Raw genomic sequence first — 20397 nt, forward strand, 5'->3', positions numbered from 1 at the left:
TGTGTGTGTGTGTGTCTGTGTGTGTGTTGTGTGTGTCTGTGTCTGTGTGTGTGTGGTGTGTTTTGTGTGTGTGTGTGTGTTGTGTGTGATGTGTGTCTGTGTGTGTGTGTGGTGTGTGTGTGTGTGGTGTGTTGTGTGTGTGTGTGTGTCTGTGTGTGTGTTGTGTGTTGTGTGTGTGTGTGTCTGTGTGTGTGTGGTGTGTTGTGTGTGTGTGTACATATATAGTTAAGGATTTGAGATGTGTATATATGCATGTAAATGTTACTTTTAAAGTTGAAGATTATAATTTTCTTTTTTCTAATAAAATGTTTGTAATTTTAAATTTTGATTTAATAACACAAGAAAGAAGTAAAATGGGAAAAGTTAGAAAAGAGAAAGAGATTCTATCTTTTTCTGTTAAAGTGGAGCAGGAAAATCTCAATATTCTTACATATTTTTTTATCATACTAACAGAATATGTTTTATACATAAAACAAACAACGTCATTCATTCATCTTCTAAGGATGTTTTGGGACTGCCACAGTAGGCTTTGAAAGAAAAGTTACACTGTTCTAATACTGCTGGTTCCATACTTTGAAATACCCATCTTTAGTCACTAATTGCGTTAACTTTTGATGTCTGACTCATGAGGGAAGGAAACTTTGATGTGAAATAAGAAAATCCATTTTCCTTCTCAATACAGTAACCACTGATACAGTTCAGACTGTGTGACACCTATGTTCCCTGGTTTCTCAGGGTCCCACCAAAAGAAATCAGAGTTCAAGAATATACAAATAATTAAAATGTTCTTATAACTTTATAAGGAGATTTAAGCAGTGTTGAAGTTGGTAGTTTTTTCAGTATATCTCTGAGAGCAGTAAAGGACTAAAGTTTCTTAATATATTCAAATTGATTAAACCCTTTATGATTCTGAATTTAATGTTTCAAATATTACTTGTATTCTCTAGAAGAATCTTGTCTTCATTGAAAGAAAAGTTGGATAGCATTAGTTGCTCTCCGGTTGCAGTGATAAAATTCCAGGACCAGAAACAGTTTAGTTTTGCTTTTGGTTCCAGAGGGAATGTGCATTCTGTCTGCAAGAGTGGTTGGAAAGCATACAACAGGAACAGGAAGCAGTTGGTCACAGCATCATCAGCATACAGGAGGCAAAGAGAGAGAGGATGGGAAGTGAGGTAGAGCTGTAAACACTAAACTTTTCCCTGCCTCCTAGTGATATACTTCTTCCCACAAGGCTCTCCTCCTAAATGTACTATAACGTTTCCAAATGCCTATACCACTGGAGTCAAGCATTCAAGTACTTATTATTAAAAGAATATCATCACAGTTAAAGCTAATCTCTGAGTTCTACTTCACTATCTCTCTCACAGTAATCATATGAAATCTGTAGTTCACTCTTTCATGTGTGTGTATGTATGGACATATGTACATATGACACTCCTCTCTGTCCTAACAGTACATCCATTCTAACTGTCTCATTGGTTCCTCATGACATTAACTGTTTTCTTCGTCTCTTATCTTCCCCAGGTAAAATGTCCACTGACCGAGCTTTGAGGAAGCAGCAACAGTTAAACAACCTTGTCTATCTGGTGCTAAATCAAGCCAAACCTGGAGACAGAATTGTGGATTTCTGCAGTGGCGGGGTATCGTATGTCTCCTCTTGTCCTTTAGCCTTTCCAAGATCATGAGACCTTGCTACATCTTTCAAGGTCATGATTTTATTTGGCAAGGTCATTGTCTAACAATGAACAAAAGCAGTGGAAGCAGAGTTAACTGTTTTGTCTTACTTTCAGGGCCATGTTGGAATTGTTCTTGCCCATATGCTGCCCTCGTGCCAGGTAAGGTTAATAACACACAAAATGGACAGTTGAGCTCCGCACAACTCGGGCCACATCTGGCCTAATCTGAACTCTTTGCATTCCTCATTATTTATTCAAGTCAACTATGTGGGACACACTTTCCTTGGAACTCCTAAGATCAGAATCTTTACTGGGGGTAGAAGGCAAGTAAGACCACAGTAGAGTTATCAGTATTTTTAAAAGTGTATGTGTTTAAGTAAAAGAGATACCGATTACATTATTGAATAAAAAGCATATGATATAACTAACTTAATTTTCAACACAATCATAACTAGAAATGTTTCCAAGGACCACACTTTAACATTAACTATTTGGTGAAGAGTGTCATTTGAAATGTATATGTGTAATTCAACTGGAGCAGAGTTTGAGCTCTCCACTCCCTGTGATGCCTGAACAGAAGGTAGAGAGCTGATGCCTGCCTGTCAGACGCCTGATGGGAAAATGACTGGGGTGGGCTGGCTGTCTCTCCCTAGAGCAGCAGTTCTCAACCTGTAGGCTGCAACCCCTTAGGCAAGCCTCCATCTCCAGAAATATTTATGTACAATTCATAACAGTAACAACATTACAGTTATGGAGTAACAACAAAATAATTGTATGGCTGGGGTCATCACAACATGAGGAGCTGTATTAAAGGGTCACAGCTTTAAGGAGGTTGAGAGCCACTGCCTTAGAGAGCAAAGAGCAAAATAAAAGTCCAAGCGAAGAGGCTAGCCCGTGTGTGGAAACAGTGTTATGACTGGCTGAGAGGAGGAGCTCACGGAGGCCTGAGGAGCAGTGTGGGTGGAACACTGTTTCCCTTTCCTAATGATTCTCCTGGAAACGTAGATGGACTGACGGGGAGAGGGCTTCAGCTAGGTAAAACTAGAAGGTTTATCTGTGTATCGGGATTTTTATGTAAAGCGATAGAGTATTTTTCTATAGAGTGCCCATAAGGCAAAAAAACAAAAATCATAATGATAGTAATCACAGTGTATTAACTCTCTGTGGTTACTGTAGGAAGCTCCTGTCAGTCTCTGTCCTGCCCCCACCAATCCCCACTGTTCACTGCAGCTGATGGAGCCTTCTTTATCATAAGCACACGACATGGCCCTCCATCCTCTCTTCCACCCTGTCTCCATCCTCTCCCTCCTGCCTGTCTTTGTCACTCTCATTGTCACCGTGCACTGTGCCAAACACTACTAGTTTTCTCAGTCTTTAAATACTGATATACCATAATCTTCCTTAGGCTGAGCCCACTCCCCTACCTAATTTTGTTCATTCTTGAGATCTCCATTAATCAAGTGTAAAAGTCTGCGTTAGTCATCAAGGATGAGTTCTCACTACCCTTGCCTGTCTTAACTGAGCACAGAGCACACTGCTGTTTCTCTTTCCTTCCCTGTGTCATTCCATGCTAACTTCAAGAGTTTAATACATCGTTCATTTTGGTACCAGGTGAACTGTCAAACAGGATAGAGAATTAGTAAAGACATTCTACTTTTTTAAGATATGAAGTATAGTAATAATGCTGGCCGCTAATGTCTGAATTGTTATGGTATATACAGGATTTTTTTTCTGCATAACATCTAGGTTACATTAATAGAGAACAAGGAATTATCATTAATCCGTGCTAAGAAGAGAAGTGACGAACTTGGGCTAAGCAATATTTGGTTCATTCAAGCAAATATGGAGTATTTTACAGGAATGTTTAACATTGGGGTAAGTAGTTCATAATTTCAGTTTCTCTAATTAGCTAAATAATAATTTTATTCCTTAGATCAACTAAAGAAATCAATTCTGTATTCTTTCTTAAACAAAGAAATTTATAGCTTCTTATACTTTACCTGTCGAGTGTAGCAGAACACTCATTATTCCACTCTAGCCCTTGTCCATGTGTGACAGATAATATCTGCTTCCCTTTGCACAAGCACTTCATCTGCTGCCCTGGATGGGATCAGTGCCGAGAACAGTGTTAGCACAGAGTCTTAGCAGTTTTTATGAACTAACAAAGAGCATAAAACAAAGTGAGAAACATAAGGGAAGAATAACTTGTTAATAACCTGTAAACACTGACATTGCCTTTAGATAGTGTCTCTTTAACACATATTTGATAGCTGCATGTTATTTTGAGCTTCCAAGTATTGTGGTTTTAGTTTTGAATCCTTAGACCAAGTTATATTAAGAATTATTCAGAGGCCAGCTCATAGCTGACTTATTCTTCAGGTTTTGGATTTTTGTGGGATTCGTACTTCATTAAAGGTCTAATATTTTGCTAATACTTCTAATCACTTAAAAATTTTATTTAATATGAATACATTCTCAAAATAGTAATATGAAAAAGCCATGTCTTGAATACGTAGTCTTTTATACTAGAGAGATAAGTATCATAAATGCCTTTTGGTCAGTATTATTTATCTATGCACACACACAAATGCTGGTTAATGCTTGTGTGAACCTTGGGGAGCCAGTGCAACCTAGATTCTTCTTTGACTGAACATTGGCATAATTTTTTCCTACCTACAAGCATATTCTTATTTTGTAATGTATGTAACTATGCTAGATCTTTCCATGTTTTTCAAAGCACTTTGGTGTATTGCTGGGTCACTGCCTCATCCCTACTGTGTGCTCACAACTTACTGGATAGAACTGTTCCCCCCTCCTGTAGTTCAGAAATTGTAGTACTTGATTCTTGTTACTAAAATTCACATCTTGAACACTAACTACTGAAAATGTTGAAGGTTTGGTGTCCTTTTTTTCAGCCTAACAGGCCTGTGTAGGTATCATGTCCTGTGTAGATATGATAAAAGGTTTGAGATAGCAGTGATCTGTCATACTGTGCTCACCTCGCAAGCAGGACATGTTCACCTCACTAATCCTGGGTGTTTATCCTTTGGGGCTATAGGTGTGAAGTCATTCTGATATTCTTATAATTTCCAAGTATATAACATCAATTATGTGTTTTCTTATAGAGTCAGTATTTTTCTCTATATTTCATTATTATATATCTATCATGGATTTTTTACCCTCTATATTACTTTGGCTGCCCCTGTGTTATAATGATTTTTTTTTGTTTATTGGTTTTACTGTTTTAAGAAACTGCACTTAATATGCTATTTTTATATTCACAAACATGTAAGCAATATATATAGAAATCAATATGTGAAATACATGTTAAAAGACTATAAACATATTTCTTTTCATGTGATCTGGAGACATGCCCCTTGACTTTTTTGGACTTACATCCTGATAAGCCAATAATAGTCCTGCTATAAGTAGAACATGCATGTGATACACTAACCTGAGTATCACTCAGTATAACTACTGAGTATCACAGATTGTTACACCAAATCTGGAAGGGACTGCTCTTGTGCTCTGTGATCACATACCTGATTAAGATCTGAGCTGTGCTGCTGTCTAGCAACACAGTGGGACTCATTGTGTGTACTGTTAGGCCAGGAAGGATCAAGTTCAAACATGGTGTTGGTCACTGGATGCATATTACTTTTGCACCACCATAAAGTAAATAAGTAAATAAATAAATAAATAAATAAATAAATGGAACCATTGTCAGTCATAGATTATTTGTATTTTTCCTTCAAAACAAATATTTCATGATTATATGAATACCATTTTATTACTTCTGGTTTTGATTTTAAAGACTCATATATGACATAAGGAAAAATATATATTTTCCAAAATAAGAAGCATCTAAAGAAAGGTTTTTTTGAATTTTTATTTTGATATCTATGACCCCTGATTTGAATAAATATTGATTACTAAACATTTAAAGAATGCTTTAATAAAAAATATTTATAAAAGTATAACAGTGCTATTTTAATTTATTTTAAGATATACTAATATTTACATTATTTTCATACTACCCTCTACACCCTCCAAGCCTTCCCCCAGTCCCTTTCAACTTGTGACCTCTTCTTGTTTATTATTGTTTATGTGAATACAGCCTGCTGAGTCATTTAGAGTCATGCTTGTATGTATATGTGTTTAGAGTGACCACTTGGGATTGTGTAATCTGTGCAGAGGCTGCTCCTTGGAGAAGACATATTATCCCTCCCTTAGCAGCCATTAATTAATTACCCGCACCTCTTAATCTAGGAGTATGGGTTTGTGAGGCTTTCCCCGTCTATGTTGCCATATCAGCTGCTGCTCTTATTGTGTGGCTCCTGTTTAGGAGACCACAGTGTTAAGATTTCATGAGTGCAACATGGCCGTCATTATTAGAAGACATTACCTCGCAGTAGTTGGCCTTCTCTTATGGCTCTTAGTATTTCCAAGCCATCATCCACAGTGTTTCCTGAGCCTCAGATTGCATTGTAGAGTTATCACTGGATTTGGACACTCAGTTGTGCTTGCTTTCTGACCAGTAGAGGTGATAGTCTCCATTTTCTTCTTTCTTTAATCCTTTCTGTTCTACAAGGCCTTCTTTAAAGGCCTCCTCCTCCTCATGACCTTCCCCACCTTTCTCTGTCTATACTTCTTTATTTTTGCTTGTCTTTTATCTTTTGAGACAGGTCGAGTATAGCCCAGGCTGGCCTTGAACTCATTATAGAGCCAAGAATAACCTTGAGCTCCTGACCCACCTACCCTCCCAAGAAGTTACAGGTATACACCACCATTCTGGGCTCTGCACTCACTTTAGGGGCACAGACATTCCACCATGTGTTACTGGATCTTATACCGGGCTTCTGTGCTTTCATTTGTGTAGTATTCTGCTTCTGTGTATGCCATGTGTTGTCTGACACAGTGAGCTACACATTAGTAGTCATAACCAGCATTTTAGATTTGTTCAAACTTATTCAATTGATTGATAGATGTAGGACTGTAGATTCCGCTGGTACTATAACAGAGCATAGAAAAGGAACCACACTTTTTATATCATATTCTTCACAACTAGCACCATATAACAAGTAAGAAGACCTTAGAGATTTTTTAATGAATGGAATAGTGAAAGAGTAAATTATTCCATTTCTGGAACTGTAAGCTTTTAATATCAAAATAAAAGGCAAATTGCTCAACACAGTCATTCACATCCAGGTTTGCTGTGGAAACTTTCTAAACCAGTGCTGTGAGCAGAGTGCTACCCCAACTCCTGTGACCTTGCTAGAAAGACAAGGTGTGCCCTGGCCCTCTGAGCAAGACCTCCTGTCTTAAGATGACCCAGTGCAGAACTGAAAGATGATATAAAACTTGGCATATATCAGCTTTGGGTCTGATTGATTTCAGAGTGTGATTATTTTTCTTTGCAATATTTTATAATAAAGGTTTTTTAACTTTTAAAAATTAAAATGGTTGCTTTGAATGGCTTTCCTTTTCTATTCTGCCCTGATAAGTTAGCACAAACAAGGCATCTTGAAGTACCATGTATTGTCTAGCAGTTATGTAGGTCATAAATGTAGTTCACTGGCAGTCAATCTAGAGCTGACTCTTGTCTGGGGACTCACTGAGGTACTTAGTACTTGGTTTCCCGCAGTTATGTAACTAAGATCCATGGTTCCCTCCTGGCTGTGGCCAAGAGTCCTCAGCTTGTGAAAGCCACCCATATTCCCTGGTTCTCTTCCTGTGGAAGCCTGCTGCGTGCTGTCCAGGCTTTGGTGTCATTTTTCTGATCTTCTGTACTGTCTCCCTGGATCCCTCCCTTATATAATTCTCTGCTCTTAAGAGCGCATGTAAGTAGATTGAATCTACCCATATTGTTGAGGAGAATCTTTGAACTGTAACCATAGTCACATCTGCAAAAGTTTTCTGCCCTGGCTGGAAGTTCTAGGTGTTGGATGCGGTGTCTTTAGGGGACTGCCCCTGGCTCACTCGTTTCCCTGCAGTTCATTTGCAGAGCCTGGTCACATGTCCTTACACTTTTCCACCTGTGGATGCTACTCCACACATCCTGTCTCACATGTTACGCTGGCCATAAGCATAATTAGATTCTGCCTCAGTTTGGGGACAGACTGTGTCACAGGAACTAGTGGTGTGTCTGGTCGTCTCTACATTACCTGCATTTGTAATCATGACCCTCTCTCTCTTATATAAATTAAAAACACAGAATGGCATTAATCTAGTTTATCTTTCTGTCTGTATTTAGATTCCATTATCAACAAATGGTTACCCAGGCATATGGTGCATGTAGTAAAACAATCAGTTCTTTCCCAATATTTCCCATTTATCAAAAGGAGCTGGCTATCTACTACAAATAACCAGTTAGTTTTCTTTTTTTCATTTGGAATTTTTAAAGATCATTATTGGCTCATACATTTGATATTTTAAATACTTAATCAATTGTTGTTTCTTTTTTTCCATCAATGCTCAAATAACCCCATTTTTGCTCATTGATACCCTGTTTGGGTTGTTCTAAATCCTTTTAACAAATACTCAGTAGTAATTAGGTGCATGTTGCCCTCTGCTGTGTGATGCTGTGGCTCATTTTGATCATTTCTAGCTTCAGGTGTCCAGTAGATCTTGTGAGTTGACCTCAGGCTCGGTTTAAGTAGTTGCTAAGGTCTGCTTCTGTTTTCCAGGTGGCCTTGCACGCTTGTGGAGTGGCAACAGACATGGTGATCGAGCACTGCATCCAAACACGGGCTTCCTTCATCACATGCCCCTGCTGTTACGGGTTCATTCAGAACACATCGAAGTTTCATTTCCCAAAAAGGTGAAGTTTAGTGATTTCCATAAGATACCAATATGGAGGTGATTTGGTACACAAGACTTATTTAAATAATGTTTCAGTGAAAGCCAGTGACAATGACACATGCCCTTAATCCTAACACTCAGAAGGCAGAGGCAGACAGGTCTGTGAGTTTGAGGTCAGCCTGAGCTACAAACTGAGTTCCAGGACAACCAAGGCTACACAGAGAAACCATGTCTCAAAGATAAATAAATTAATTTAAAAAAAAAAAAACTAAAGTTGCAGTGAAATTTGAATTTGAGATTGATTACCTTTCCCACAGTGTGGCAGGTATTATTTGTGGACAGAATTAAGAAGAGTAGCTCTCCTGTCTGTCACTGCCTTTTCTTTTAGGTATAGTTAGAAGCAAGTCTGTCTAGGAGCCAGAGCAGTAGAAGTCCATTGGCTTCCTCACCTCCCTGTGCTCTAAATGGAACTAGAACCACCCTTTTGTAAGAGACAGTGGAGTTGATGGCTAAGTGCCTAGAATCTGGAGACATCATGACACGTGCAGTGCGTGCATTTACTGATGATACATATGTTACTTAAAAGAGGCAAAGAGCCCCAGTGCGTGCCTGGAAGCTTTATGCTCTTCCCCACCACAGCCTGCCTGGCGTGCCACTCCTTCCTGGGGAGCGATGAGGAGTAAAGTGTCTTTAATGGCGACTGCCTCCTGAGCAACTGGCCTTGCCACACCTGGACCATATATAGAACCACACAGTACAGCAGCAGAATCTGTGTGTTGGAAAAAGCCAAAGTGGTTGTGCTCTCTTAACAGGATTAACCATCTGTGAAGTACATTCTTTCAGTTCATAACATTCTGGTGCTCTCTTCTTATTTTTCCATAAACACATTTCAAGGTGAAAGGTTCTTCATTTGGGATAACCTATTATATTCTTCAGATACAATACATATTTTTATTATTTATAATTCAGGTTATTTGACATTCTTTACATTAACATGATAACTAGTTCTTTCTTGTTTTCTACTCTAGTGAAAAATTCAAGAAAACTTTATCATACAAGGTAAGCCTTTTTTTTTTTTAAACAGATCTAGATGTCCTATGAATATTGTGCATTTAAGGTTCTGTTATTTTGTTGAGTCAGGCTCTTACACGATATCCTGGAATTCATTATTTGCCCAAGCTGGCTTCCAGCTCATGGCAGCTCTCTTGCCTCAGTCTCTTGTGTGCTGGATTATAGACATGAACCACTGTGACTCCTTCCAATGCAACTTTTGATCCTTCATACTTTTCTCATCCCAAATTTTGTCTATAAAATACATGGATTACTCAAAAATATCTATTATGATTTTAAATTTTTTTAAATTCAGTTAACTCTTTGAATAGTGAATGAGATTTGGAAAGGATCTGAGATTCATTTTTTTTTCTCCCCTGCTTGCTTATAAGTTAACAAGTTAGCTGGCATGAAAATTTGACAGAATGAAGAGATTCCTAACAAGGACAAGAGCCAGCTGTTGTTTATGGAGTAGCAGTAGCCAGAGTCCTGTCATCTTCATGTTGACCCCTGAGGCCTGCCTCTCAGGACATGGGCCTGTCTGTGCCTGTCTTTCACTTTACAGGCAAACTGTCTTCAAGGCCATTCACTCTAATGACATGCTTGGAAAGATAATCTGGAGTAGAGGGCAATTTTTCTATAAAAAATCAAGTGTTTTTCTCTCTACTGGACACATACACATGTCCTATGTATTCTCCGTTGTCCTTGTCATGTATATTATTTTTATTGTTCTTAGGTTAAAGTAGTTCCCAGGCTGTTTGTACCAAAGTTTGTCAGTCTTTGGTCTAGAACAAAGGCAGTCAGTTCTTGCTTACAGATACTCAAGAAACTCTTGGAAATCTTTCTCCCAAGAGTAGTGAATGATAGGTTTGAGCCACTAATCTGAACAGAGCAGTTTCCATCCTTCTGAACATCACCCATAACAACTGTTCAATAACATGATATATATAATATAAAAAGTAATATTTGAGCTAGATATAAAGATCTGTTAAAGCTTGATAATTGGTTTGAATTTTAATGTAATTCCACTTTTTACATAAACACTATGGAACATTGTTTCGTTTTATGGGCCAGGCCGACACTAATACTTTTATTTCCTCTCTAACAGTGAAGTACAGTCTCTTCTTACTCACTTCTACCACCTTGACAGCTTTACCTTCTTGAACATGTCTTTATGCTTCTTAAATGCCCACTTCCTGCTTTGTCCCACCTACCTCCAGCACTCTCCTTCCCTTCCTCACTGCCCCATCCGAGCAGTCACAGAGATCCACAGAGCAAGTTCTCCTCGTGCCTTCATCTAGAGCCAGAACATCGCTGGCCTTCGCTGGCCAGATTACAATGTTCATATCCTAGGGAACTACTCGATTTAGAGGACAAACCTGAGACACCCTTCTTTCACTCACAGTGTTCTACCAGTAAAAATGAGGGGAATGGTCTGGAAATGAAAAAGGCTACCCTTGGTCTTACTGGCTGGAAAATAATTTACACAGCTGTAAAGAGACATGGTGTATGTACCCTGGCCTTAGAGAGCAGGACCCCCACTTCCCCACCCCAGTGAACAGGTTTTATCTGCTGTTACCATCACTTCTGGGAGCTACTCGAGTAGCAGTAGCCAGCCCTCAAAAGGTGTCAGGTGCACTGCCTTAGAGGTGTCTCCCCTTCTTGGATACTATGGCAAATGGTAGCCTGTGACTTCCTAGAGCTTCATTACTTAGTGCTTAAAGATTCTGAGAACTAATTAGGTTGTTTTTTTTCTCCATGTTAATTTAGCCATCAGATACTAAGAACACCTACATGTACACTTTCAGAACCTTGTATTAAAGAGAACAGAAATAATAATGGAAAGAACTGGTAAAATTTAGCACAGTGCATTGGACCCCATCTAAAGTTCTGATTGCATCAATGTGGCCTATACTAATATACTGTGGAGAAACCCCATGTGGACAAAGGGAATGCTTTTTCTTGCTTTTTTCAGATCATAGAATTCTCAAATCTTCTGTCCCATTTAGATGCTAGCCAGTTTGTGAGGCTTTATAAAATTTACTTATTCAAACCACTTCATTAATTTCCGGGCCATTGCCATTAAATTTTATAGTGATTCTTAAAATGTTTTAATACATAAAAGTTGGAACAAAGACACCCTTGTTATTTAAAAAAAAAATGCCACAAACATTTCATTTACCTGTTTGAACAATAGAGACTTCCTACTCAGAGGCTGAGGCAAGGGGATTACAAGTTTGAGGCCAACCTTCTAGGAAGACTCTGTCTTGGGGAAGGAGGGACTTTAAATTTGATGTCTGAGTACTAAGAATACAGATGATCAGTTTGGGTTCACCCTGTTTAACTTTGGCTCTACAGCTGCTCTAGGTGTCAAAGAAGCGGTGCTCATACTGTTGCCTAATGACCAGGTTTAGCCGCTTGTAGATTAAAGGATACTGCACAAATACTGCCTCTGTCCTCTTACAGGCTTCCTTTTCTTCCTTGATGCCCCCTTTCCTAAAGTTGTTATACAACAGCACCAATCTCTCTCCCATCCTCTCAGGTCTTACATAAAAAGCGATATCCCTGAGGAGTAGCCAGAGCTCTACTAGGAGTCCTGGAGACTAACTGGTGTCTTGGTTAGAGTGTTATTTCTGTGCGGAGACACCATGACCAAGGCAACTCTTATAAAGGCAACCATTTAATTGGGGCTGGCTTACAGTTTCAGAGATTTAGTCCATTATCATCATGGCTGGAAGCATGGCAGCATGCAGGCAGACCTGGTGCTGGAAAAGTTGCTGAGAGTTCTACATTTTGATCTGCAGGCAGGAGACTGTCTCACTAGGTTTGGCTTGAGCATATATAAGACCTCATAGCCCACTTTCACAGTAACACACTTCCTCCAGTGAGGCCACACCTCCTCCAACAAGGCCACATCTCCTAATAGTGCCTCTTCTTATGGGCCTATGAGGTCTAATTACATCCAAACTGCCATAACTGGCTTCTTTATCCTTGGGTAATATGAGAAGCCACATCATACTTCTTCTTAACGACCCATGCAAGAGTTCCAGACAACCTTTAGAAAGGAAAGTTTAAGAAAAGTAATCTTTTCACTTAACACATTATAATTTTACAATGTAACCACCTGGTCCTGTTTATAAGATAAGAACAACTAGGTAATATGGCTTGAAGTTTTTCTCTATATCTGTTCTTAAATACATCTAAAAAACAGCTTGAAGGGAAGAAGTCACTGGGAGCAATATTCTTAGAATTGCTCGATTTTGTATAGTATTTTTTATTAAATGACTCCAGAATAATTGAAGTCCTGGTTTTGTTTTCTGTGTTTTCTAACTCTGAATCACTAAATTAGAATAAACCCACGTGCTGTTGATACTTCTTTTAGGAACACATGGTCCTCTGCAGATTTGCAGATCAGACAGCTGTCCAGCTTCCACCCCAGCGGAAACTCATAGGTATGTGTTTTCACCAAGCAGCTGCTGAGGGGTATCTATGCCCAGTATGCCTGGGAGTGAGTGCATAGGGGCTATTTGGGGAAAACAGTGGTCCATTTATCATTAAGAAAACTTCTTCCCAGAAACTGTAATGCACCTTAACAGTTCTAACTATGACAGCTTGTCACATCTTGGTTAGCATCTGTGTCTTTAAATCCATTTCAGTGTCACACACTGAATAGATTTCACATTAAATCTTTCTTACTGTTGTGAACTTCAGGATCTATCCATAGTCACAAAGAAAATAACGAAAATGTAAATGTCAACTCCATATGCCAAAGTTGATTCACTAGAAATCTATAAAGAATGATATTATGTCTTTCTTAGATAAAAGTATCCTTGCACATTATTGATAATAGACCCATAATTCGTCATTTGTAGTACTCTATATTACCCAGACTGTTTAAAAAAATAGATCCATCAAAGACTTGACTTTAGAAAAGTAAACTTTCGTTTAGAAGAATAATTGCAGTTGTTATCATACACTTAAACACACAAAATGAGTGAGACAGACACAATTATTTATATTTTACCGATGACAGGAGTGAGTCTCTTCATCCAGTAGATGCTAGCGCCGTGCTGTGGCCGCAGTTATCTCGGTCCAGACACAGAGTGAGTGTTCACTTCTGCAGCACAGCTTCTCAGCTTCTTCACATCACTAGATATTTGGGGGTCTTAAACAGATAACAATAAGTGGGTGGGGGTTAAATTATGTCTTAAATATTTTCTCAGAAACTTCACATCGGACACTGTCGTAGTCTCTAGAATTCCAATGTAACGTCCCTTTTTCCATGTGTACTTGAGTAGACTGACATTTCTTTGAGCCCAACTGAAGTAGTTAATTCATACTCAAGAAGATGTTACATAATAAATAATTACCTTTATATTCTAAAGTCAGCATAATAAGGTGCTCCCACTAGGAAAGGCACTGAGACCTACAGCTAAGGAACTTCCTTTCCTGTTCTCACCCTGCCCACAACTGCCATCTCTTGCCTAAAGTCTCTCGGTTTTGTTTATTTTCCTATTCTTCCTTCTGATTTTCCATTTGTGATTTTTTTTAAGTCAGTGTAATATGCACTTGTTATAACTCTACCAGATGCATATCTTAGTCTGTATAGGCTCAGTCTTTATAATCAACAGAAATTTATTTGTCCCACTGTTCTAGAGATTAAATCTGATGGGAGTCTTCTTGGTGAGTCATACCATTGTAGAAGGTGTCAGATGCCAAAAAAGAAAGGCGAACCTAGAGGGGGTGAGTGAGTAGAAGGAGTACAAGCAAGCAATGGAAGGGAATGCTTTCATGAGAGAAGGCCCAGCTTGTCCCTCTGTAAGAAACCTACACTCACAATAATGAACCCACTCCCATAGGAACAGCATACCTCCACCTCATGCTAATGCCTAATTGTGGCTCCGAATTGGGGATTAAGTTTCCAGCATGTGCCTTTTGGGGAGCACGTTCAAACCGTAGAGATCAATAGTCATGATTGCTGTCGTGAATCAATGTCAGTGTTCGGTGTCAAGGGAGAGCAGTGACTGGAGGGAGATTGCTAGTGTGGGAGCAGAAGCCCATCTGGCAAGCTTGCTAAAGGGAGGGGCAGGGGAGAGGAGCAGACAAAGTCACAGAGTTTGTCAGAGATCTTGCCACTTCCATGCTTGATAAACATTTTTAGAAAATTTACCAACCCCCAAAAGGTAGGTTGCCAGCAACTGCATTTCAGTTGTATTAACACTTAACATGGGAAAATATGAGATTCTTCTACAAGATGAAAAAGGAAAAATAAACTGCACTGGGATCCAAGCCAAGAGTCAGTGAGCTGCCTTGTAAACCCAGGGTGGGTCCTGCAGGAATGCAGAGCGTCCCGTTCTGACTGGAAGGTTCGTTTGAACTGAGAAGGAGATGGGAAGCATGTACACAAGTCTTAGGGAAGTGTCTAAGGACAGAGAGAAACCAACTGCAGAGCTGTTGGTGAGGAGATACGTGGTGTTTTCTAAATGGAGTTCTAGATACCTCTTTTTGTATCAGTTTCTAACACAGCTTGTTCTTCATGCTGCGAGTCCTTTTAAGGAAGTGTATAACACCAACCCTGTGAGTCTGAGTCTGATTTATTCTTACTTGCTAATTTCATCCATTCCTGTTTTGGTTTTGTCTGTAAGAGTCCCACATTTTACACAAAAGGTTTTCTGTTTCAGTGATGTGCCCTGACTGCTGACATGACTTCACTTCAGCAGACTCCAGTAAGCTACTGTACTGTAAAGTGATGTTTAAGCATTGTTATAATTATAAAAGAAAAGTGGAAAGAATGAGATACTGCAGTCAGTAACCTCTTTCAAGGAAAGGAAAAACTTAGGTATCAATTGTAGAACACTTCAGATTATAAAAGCAAGTAATGGCCTTAGTATAGGAAGCCTCAACTCGGTTTTTCCTCATCTACTTTTGAAATTGTATATTTGCACTTCCAAGGGAAAACAAATAAGCTGCTTGCTTGGTTTCCTCTTTTGTTTCTCAAACATTTCAAAGGAAATAGAAAGCCAGTTTCATAATGAGGTGAGGTCTGAAAATAAGAATCTTTATACTCAGCATACCATATCTGCCTGAAATGACTAGCATGGTTACGAGTCTTCTCAGATACTTTGCATTTCTTTATTATATTATAAAACTCCAGGTAGAAATGTGAAATCTCTTTCAGATGATCATCCGTCAATGTATTATTTTAGATTTTCTCAAGACAGATGTTTTTTTAAAGAATATTACTAATAATGTGACTTTAAAGAATGCAGAACATTGGTCTTAAAATGGGTTCTTGACCGAAGTATAAAGTAGAGTGTGTAGTTGAAATTTGAGATATACTTGTTGATACATTTTAAAAAGTTAGCTTTCTGGAAATTACTAGCCAAGATAAATCTGGGAAGTGTGTCTTCAGACTGATCAAATTTAAGCTTAAGGGAAACAGTACTGAGGGGAAGATGGCCTTTGCCACAGTGCTGATGGATCCTGTCACTGTGAAGATTCCTGTGTATGCATGATAATTACATGGCTTATAAATGACTCAGGCTGTGTTCCCTTGTTTCAGGGAAGCAGTGTATGTGCCTGGTGGATCTAGACCGAGCAACAGCAGCAGAAGAACAAGGCTACTCTGTTCAAGTGATTTCTATGGAGCCAGAGAGCTGCTCTCCCAAAAATAACATGATTGTGGGTGTCCCCGTGTAGAACACTTGATGCTTTGCCATTGTCCTCATCAGGAAAGCCCAGGGAAGTGCGTCCAGGGAGTTGGTGTGTTCTCAGAAGCAGCAGTGAGCATCCTGAGCCTTTTGAAAAAGCTCCAGGAAGATCTTGGAAGAGGGGTGCTCTGGCTGTGTGCGCAGGATGACTGACTTCCTGGAGGGAATCCCCTGCAGCCTTAGCGGCCAAAGGAACCATTCTCAGTGGCCCAGTTTCCCTCAGCAGAACCATTTCCTCACCTTTTCCTGATCATGTCAGTGGGATGCTCAACCCAGGCTATGCCTTCACAGCCTTCACTTTCTAATCAATCTTTAGATGTTCAGACTTGGTGATCAGAACTAAACTCAAGGTGGTTGTGGTTTTTATAGTTTTAGCAATGTATCTTTTCTATAGATCTTTTAAATCTAGGATGGTAAATTTGATGTGATTTTTCTTTTTTAAATCTGAGATGGGTTGAATTTGCATATCATTTACTATCCTCCTTTTAAATATATGTCCCATAAACTAACAAATAAATTTACTGCTGATTTGAAGACTTCACATGAAAATTTATAAGCCAATTGCTCTAAATTCTACATTCTAAAAGTAGAATTTAGATTTAACTGAACAGTAACTTTATGTTTTGTTTAGTTATAATATATAACTAACAAATGCTAGGGTCTACTGTTCTCAAAATCCTGGCGTGCCTTTCTCTGAAAATACAAGAATGAATTACATAAGGTACATTGTGTTGCCTACTAAAGAGCTTCTAGATCTAAGAGAAAAACTGGGGGAAAAAAAAAGAAAAGAAAAAACAGTTCCGTTCTATAATCATGCCATCACGTATAGCCTTATATTTGGGTGTGAGGTGAGCAGACTCTGAAAGCTCATCTGGACAGTGCTGCCTGCCTACATTTTCTTTCCAGCAGGCAGCTTTTTAAATTACAGATACGGACAACTATCTCCTGTGTGCTGCTAACTGTATTATACAGTATTAGTATTACGATTATTTGTTTTATCTTGATGTTTTCATATCTAAAGAAAAAATCTTAAGGACTTTATTTAGCTGCCACTATGCTTTAAAATACATGAATAATTTATAAGGCAACATGAATCAGAGAGAACTTTGTCGTTTTATGAGCTGATTTAAGATGAGAAATGGTTGTGAGGCCCACGTATTTTATCCATTGGTACTGTTAGCTACATCCTGCTCCGCCTCTTTTTAAATTGAGATATGCTTTGATACAATATAATACATAGATTTTTATTCCTGTTTTATTTAACTTAAAAAACTTTTCATACAATGTGTTGTGGTCATGGCTCTCCTCCCTTGAGTCCTCTCAGATCCTCCCCACCCTATCAATCAACTCCACACCCTTCTCTCTTTGTAGAAAGCAAACAAAATATTAGTGTTTTTCTTAAAAAAGAGAGAGAGAGAGAGAGAGAGAGAGACAGAAAAAAAATATAAAAATATAAGAAACTATAAGACCAGTAAGACAAAAACAAAGGCTTAGTTTTAAGAAGTGAGAGATTGTGAATTATAAGGAGAGCAGAGAGTGGCATATGGGAAGATTTGGAGGGAAGAAAAGGAGGAATTGTAATCAACTTACAATCTCAAAATTCACACACATGCCAGCAAAAAAAAAAAAAAAAAAAAAAAATGCCCAGCAAAGCAACACAAGACAAAAAGTCTACAAAATACCATTGAGTTGGATTGTGTTAGCTATCTACTGCTGGGTGTGGGGGCCTACCCTTAAGTGTGGTTAATATACCCAGTCAAACTCTACTGGAGAAAACAAATTTTGCCTTTGGCAATGGGTGTCAATTGTAGATAGCTTCTTGATTAGGGGTGGTAGTCTGTGTCCACTCCCCTCTCTCCATTTTGGGGCCCTCATCTGGCTTGAATCTGCATGCTGCTACAATCTCTTTGGATGCATAAGTGCATCAATTCTATTAGGTCATGAAGACGTTGTTTTGTTGCAGAACCCCTCTGGTCCTTAAGAGACTTTCCACCTCCTCTTCCTGTTGCTTCCTGAGTCCTGAGAGGAGAAGTTTGATGGGGACTTCCCATTAAGGACAGAGTCTTCCAAAATCTCTTGGTCTCTGTTCATTGTCCATTGTGGGTGTCTTTCTTAGTTCCCACCTCCTGCAATAGGAAGCTTCTCTGATGATAACTAAAGAACCTGCTGTAGAATTTCTACCATCAAAGAGTCTCTTCGGTCCTCAGATGACTCCAAGCAGCCCTCTCTTCCAAGACAGAAAGCTTGTATAATAGTTGTGGGGGGGGGGCAAAGAAAGGAAGCGGGTCCGATGAGCTCCCACACTTTTTGTCAGCATGGCGTTCACCTGTGGTGGTCCTGGTTGGTAATAGATATGCTGTGGTTGCTCTTTGAAAACAACATGGCCAAGAGTCTCATCCAGGGCACATAGAAGGACTAGAAGCAAGCAAGAGGAAGGGTGTTACAATGACAACAATCGGGGGGTAACCTGGTCTCACCCCAAAGCTGCTCCCCCTCCATCTATGTCTTCCAACAAACACTTCTCTGGCTGACTCGGAGAAACAGGGCTGTAATTAGTAAAGCTCGGCTACTTCATCTTATCTGGGCAGACAAGTTTCAGTCATACAGGAAAATGAAGTATTTTAAAGACTCATATGCAAAATAATAAAGTAATAACTAAATAGTGTCGTGGGTCAAGAAAATTGCAATGATCAAAATTTTCCAATAAAAGTAGTTATGATAAATTGTGACAAAGGGACTGGTGATTAAAAGCATGTGCTGTTCTTGCAGAGGAACTGAGTTCAACATTGGGATTAAAATACAGCTCAGTAACTCCAGCTCTAGGGAGTATAGCGCCCTCTTCTTCCCTCTAAGAGCACCTGCATTTGTGTGCAAATACCAGGCGCACACTCATAAATATAATTAAAAATAAATCCAATAAGAATAGAAGAAGCTTTGCTACATTCTTCACATTTTCAGGGTTTCTCTGCAATATGAAATCTATGAGGATAATTTTAAAAGTCCCACATTCTTTAAAATTCAAACACTTGCAAAGTTCAGGCCTCTCTAAAATAATCCAGTTTCTCTAAAAATGCCCAGTCATTCTAAAACTCCAGAGTCTCTTTAAAAGTTCAGAATCAATTGCAGGCTCCTTCAAAATCAAAATAAGTAAAATACGTCCTTATTCCAAGAGGGAAGAAGCAAGGCAAAGTTCAGCAGTGTGAAAAGTTAAGTACTTACTGCCCGGAACCCACTCACGATTCTCGAAATAGGCTGGGCAGCTGTTTCCTTTTCCCAGGCCCTGCCATCCACAGCACACACAGCTCCACTCCAAAGTTCCTGTTGTCCTTGGTGGTGACTCCACAGCACTGTCATCCCCCAAATGCTGGGATCTCCACTGCAACGAGGCCGACTCTTCTCACTAGCCTCTCCCGGGCTGTTTCTGGGGATTCTGACCCTGCCAGATGGTGCTGAGCCTCAGCTTCCCTACGTGACCTCTTTAATTCCGGGGCTTTTACGGCTAAGGCTGGACTTTCACCGATAGACTCTTATTGCGATCTGTCAAACTTACAACTTACCAGATCCAGCTGCTAGCAGCAGGCACAGGCTTAGTGTCCTCTAGTGCACAGCTTCTGTGTGTCTGCCTCAAGAAAACACTTCCCAGAAGATCTCATCTCAGTGATGCTGGTCTCTTCTTAATCACCGCTTGTTCCTTGGCCCTAGCTGAGAAACAAGCGTTAATTGCGCCAGGAGAGCAAAAGTTTTGTTTCAGTTATTCTGGTCTCATTAATCACAGTCAGTGCTGTAGCTGACTAGACACCACAAAGTCACAATAGAAAATATCACACAAATGGCCCCAGTAGTTATTGCTTGCACCTGAAGCGAACTATCCAGACTTCTATCATCGATCTACACAGCTCTCAGTGTTCTAAGCTACTCCAGAAGTGCCCACTGATCTCTGATCACTCAGTGGCTTTTCCAGCCCAAAGTTCAGATGCTACCACAGATCTGACACTGCAGTATCCCACAACATGATACCAATTTCTGTCTTCATGGGGTTTTTGTTGGCTGTGATAAAACACTGACCAAAAGCAACTTAGGGAAAAAATACTTTATTTCAGCTTCTAATTCTACATCATAGACTATCATTGCCAATATCCTGGGTTCACTGTAGCTTAGGT

General features: G+C 39.4%; 1 protein-coding gene and 1 long non-coding RNA gene across 5 annotated transcripts in view; one reads left to right on the top strand and one right to left on the bottom strand.

The window, feature by feature from the left end:
* The window catches only part of Gstcd (glutathione S-transferase C-terminal domain containing), a 90143-nt gene extending 72621 nt beyond the window's left edge, over positions 1-17522 (top strand). For all 3 annotated transcript variants that reach the window (XM_028760378.1, XM_028760379.1, XM_028760377.1), the window contains exons 6-12: positions 1525-1640; positions 1791-1835; positions 3423-3551; positions 8363-8496; positions 9506-9536; positions 12910-12979; positions 16090-17522. In XM_028760378.1, the coding sequence (XP_028616211.1) occupies positions 1525-1640; positions 1791-1835; positions 3423-3551; positions 8363-8496; positions 9506-9536; positions 12910-12979; positions 16090-16226 (662 nt within the window). In that variant the 3' untranslated portion in view covers positions 16227-17522. The remainder of the gene's footprint in view (positions 1-1524; positions 1641-1790; positions 1836-3422; positions 3552-8362; positions 8497-9505; positions 9537-12909; positions 12980-16089) is intronic.
* Positions 17523-17926: 404 nt separating this feature from the next.
* LOC114614882 overlaps positions 17927-20397 on the bottom strand; it is a 38770-nt gene continuing 36299 nt past the window's right edge. Inside the window, exons 2-3 of one of the 2 annotated variants that reach the window (XR_003710395.1) lie at positions 19795-19939; positions 17927-18652 (exon numbers count right to left, since the gene is read on the bottom strand). This is a non-coding gene — a long non-coding RNA (uncharacterized LOC114614882). Of the gene's footprint in view, positions 18653-19787; positions 19940-20397 lie in introns of both variants that reach the window. The other variant, XR_003710394.1, reaches the window with a different exon arrangement.

This window comes from Grammomys surdaster, unplaced genomic scaffold (genome assembly GCF_004785775.1).
Source record: "Grammomys surdaster isolate TR1022 unplaced genomic scaffold, NIH_TR_1.0 126531, whole genome shotgun sequence".
NCBI classification, from domain to species: domain Eukaryota; kingdom Metazoa; phylum Chordata; class Mammalia; order Rodentia; family Muridae; genus Grammomys; species Grammomys surdaster.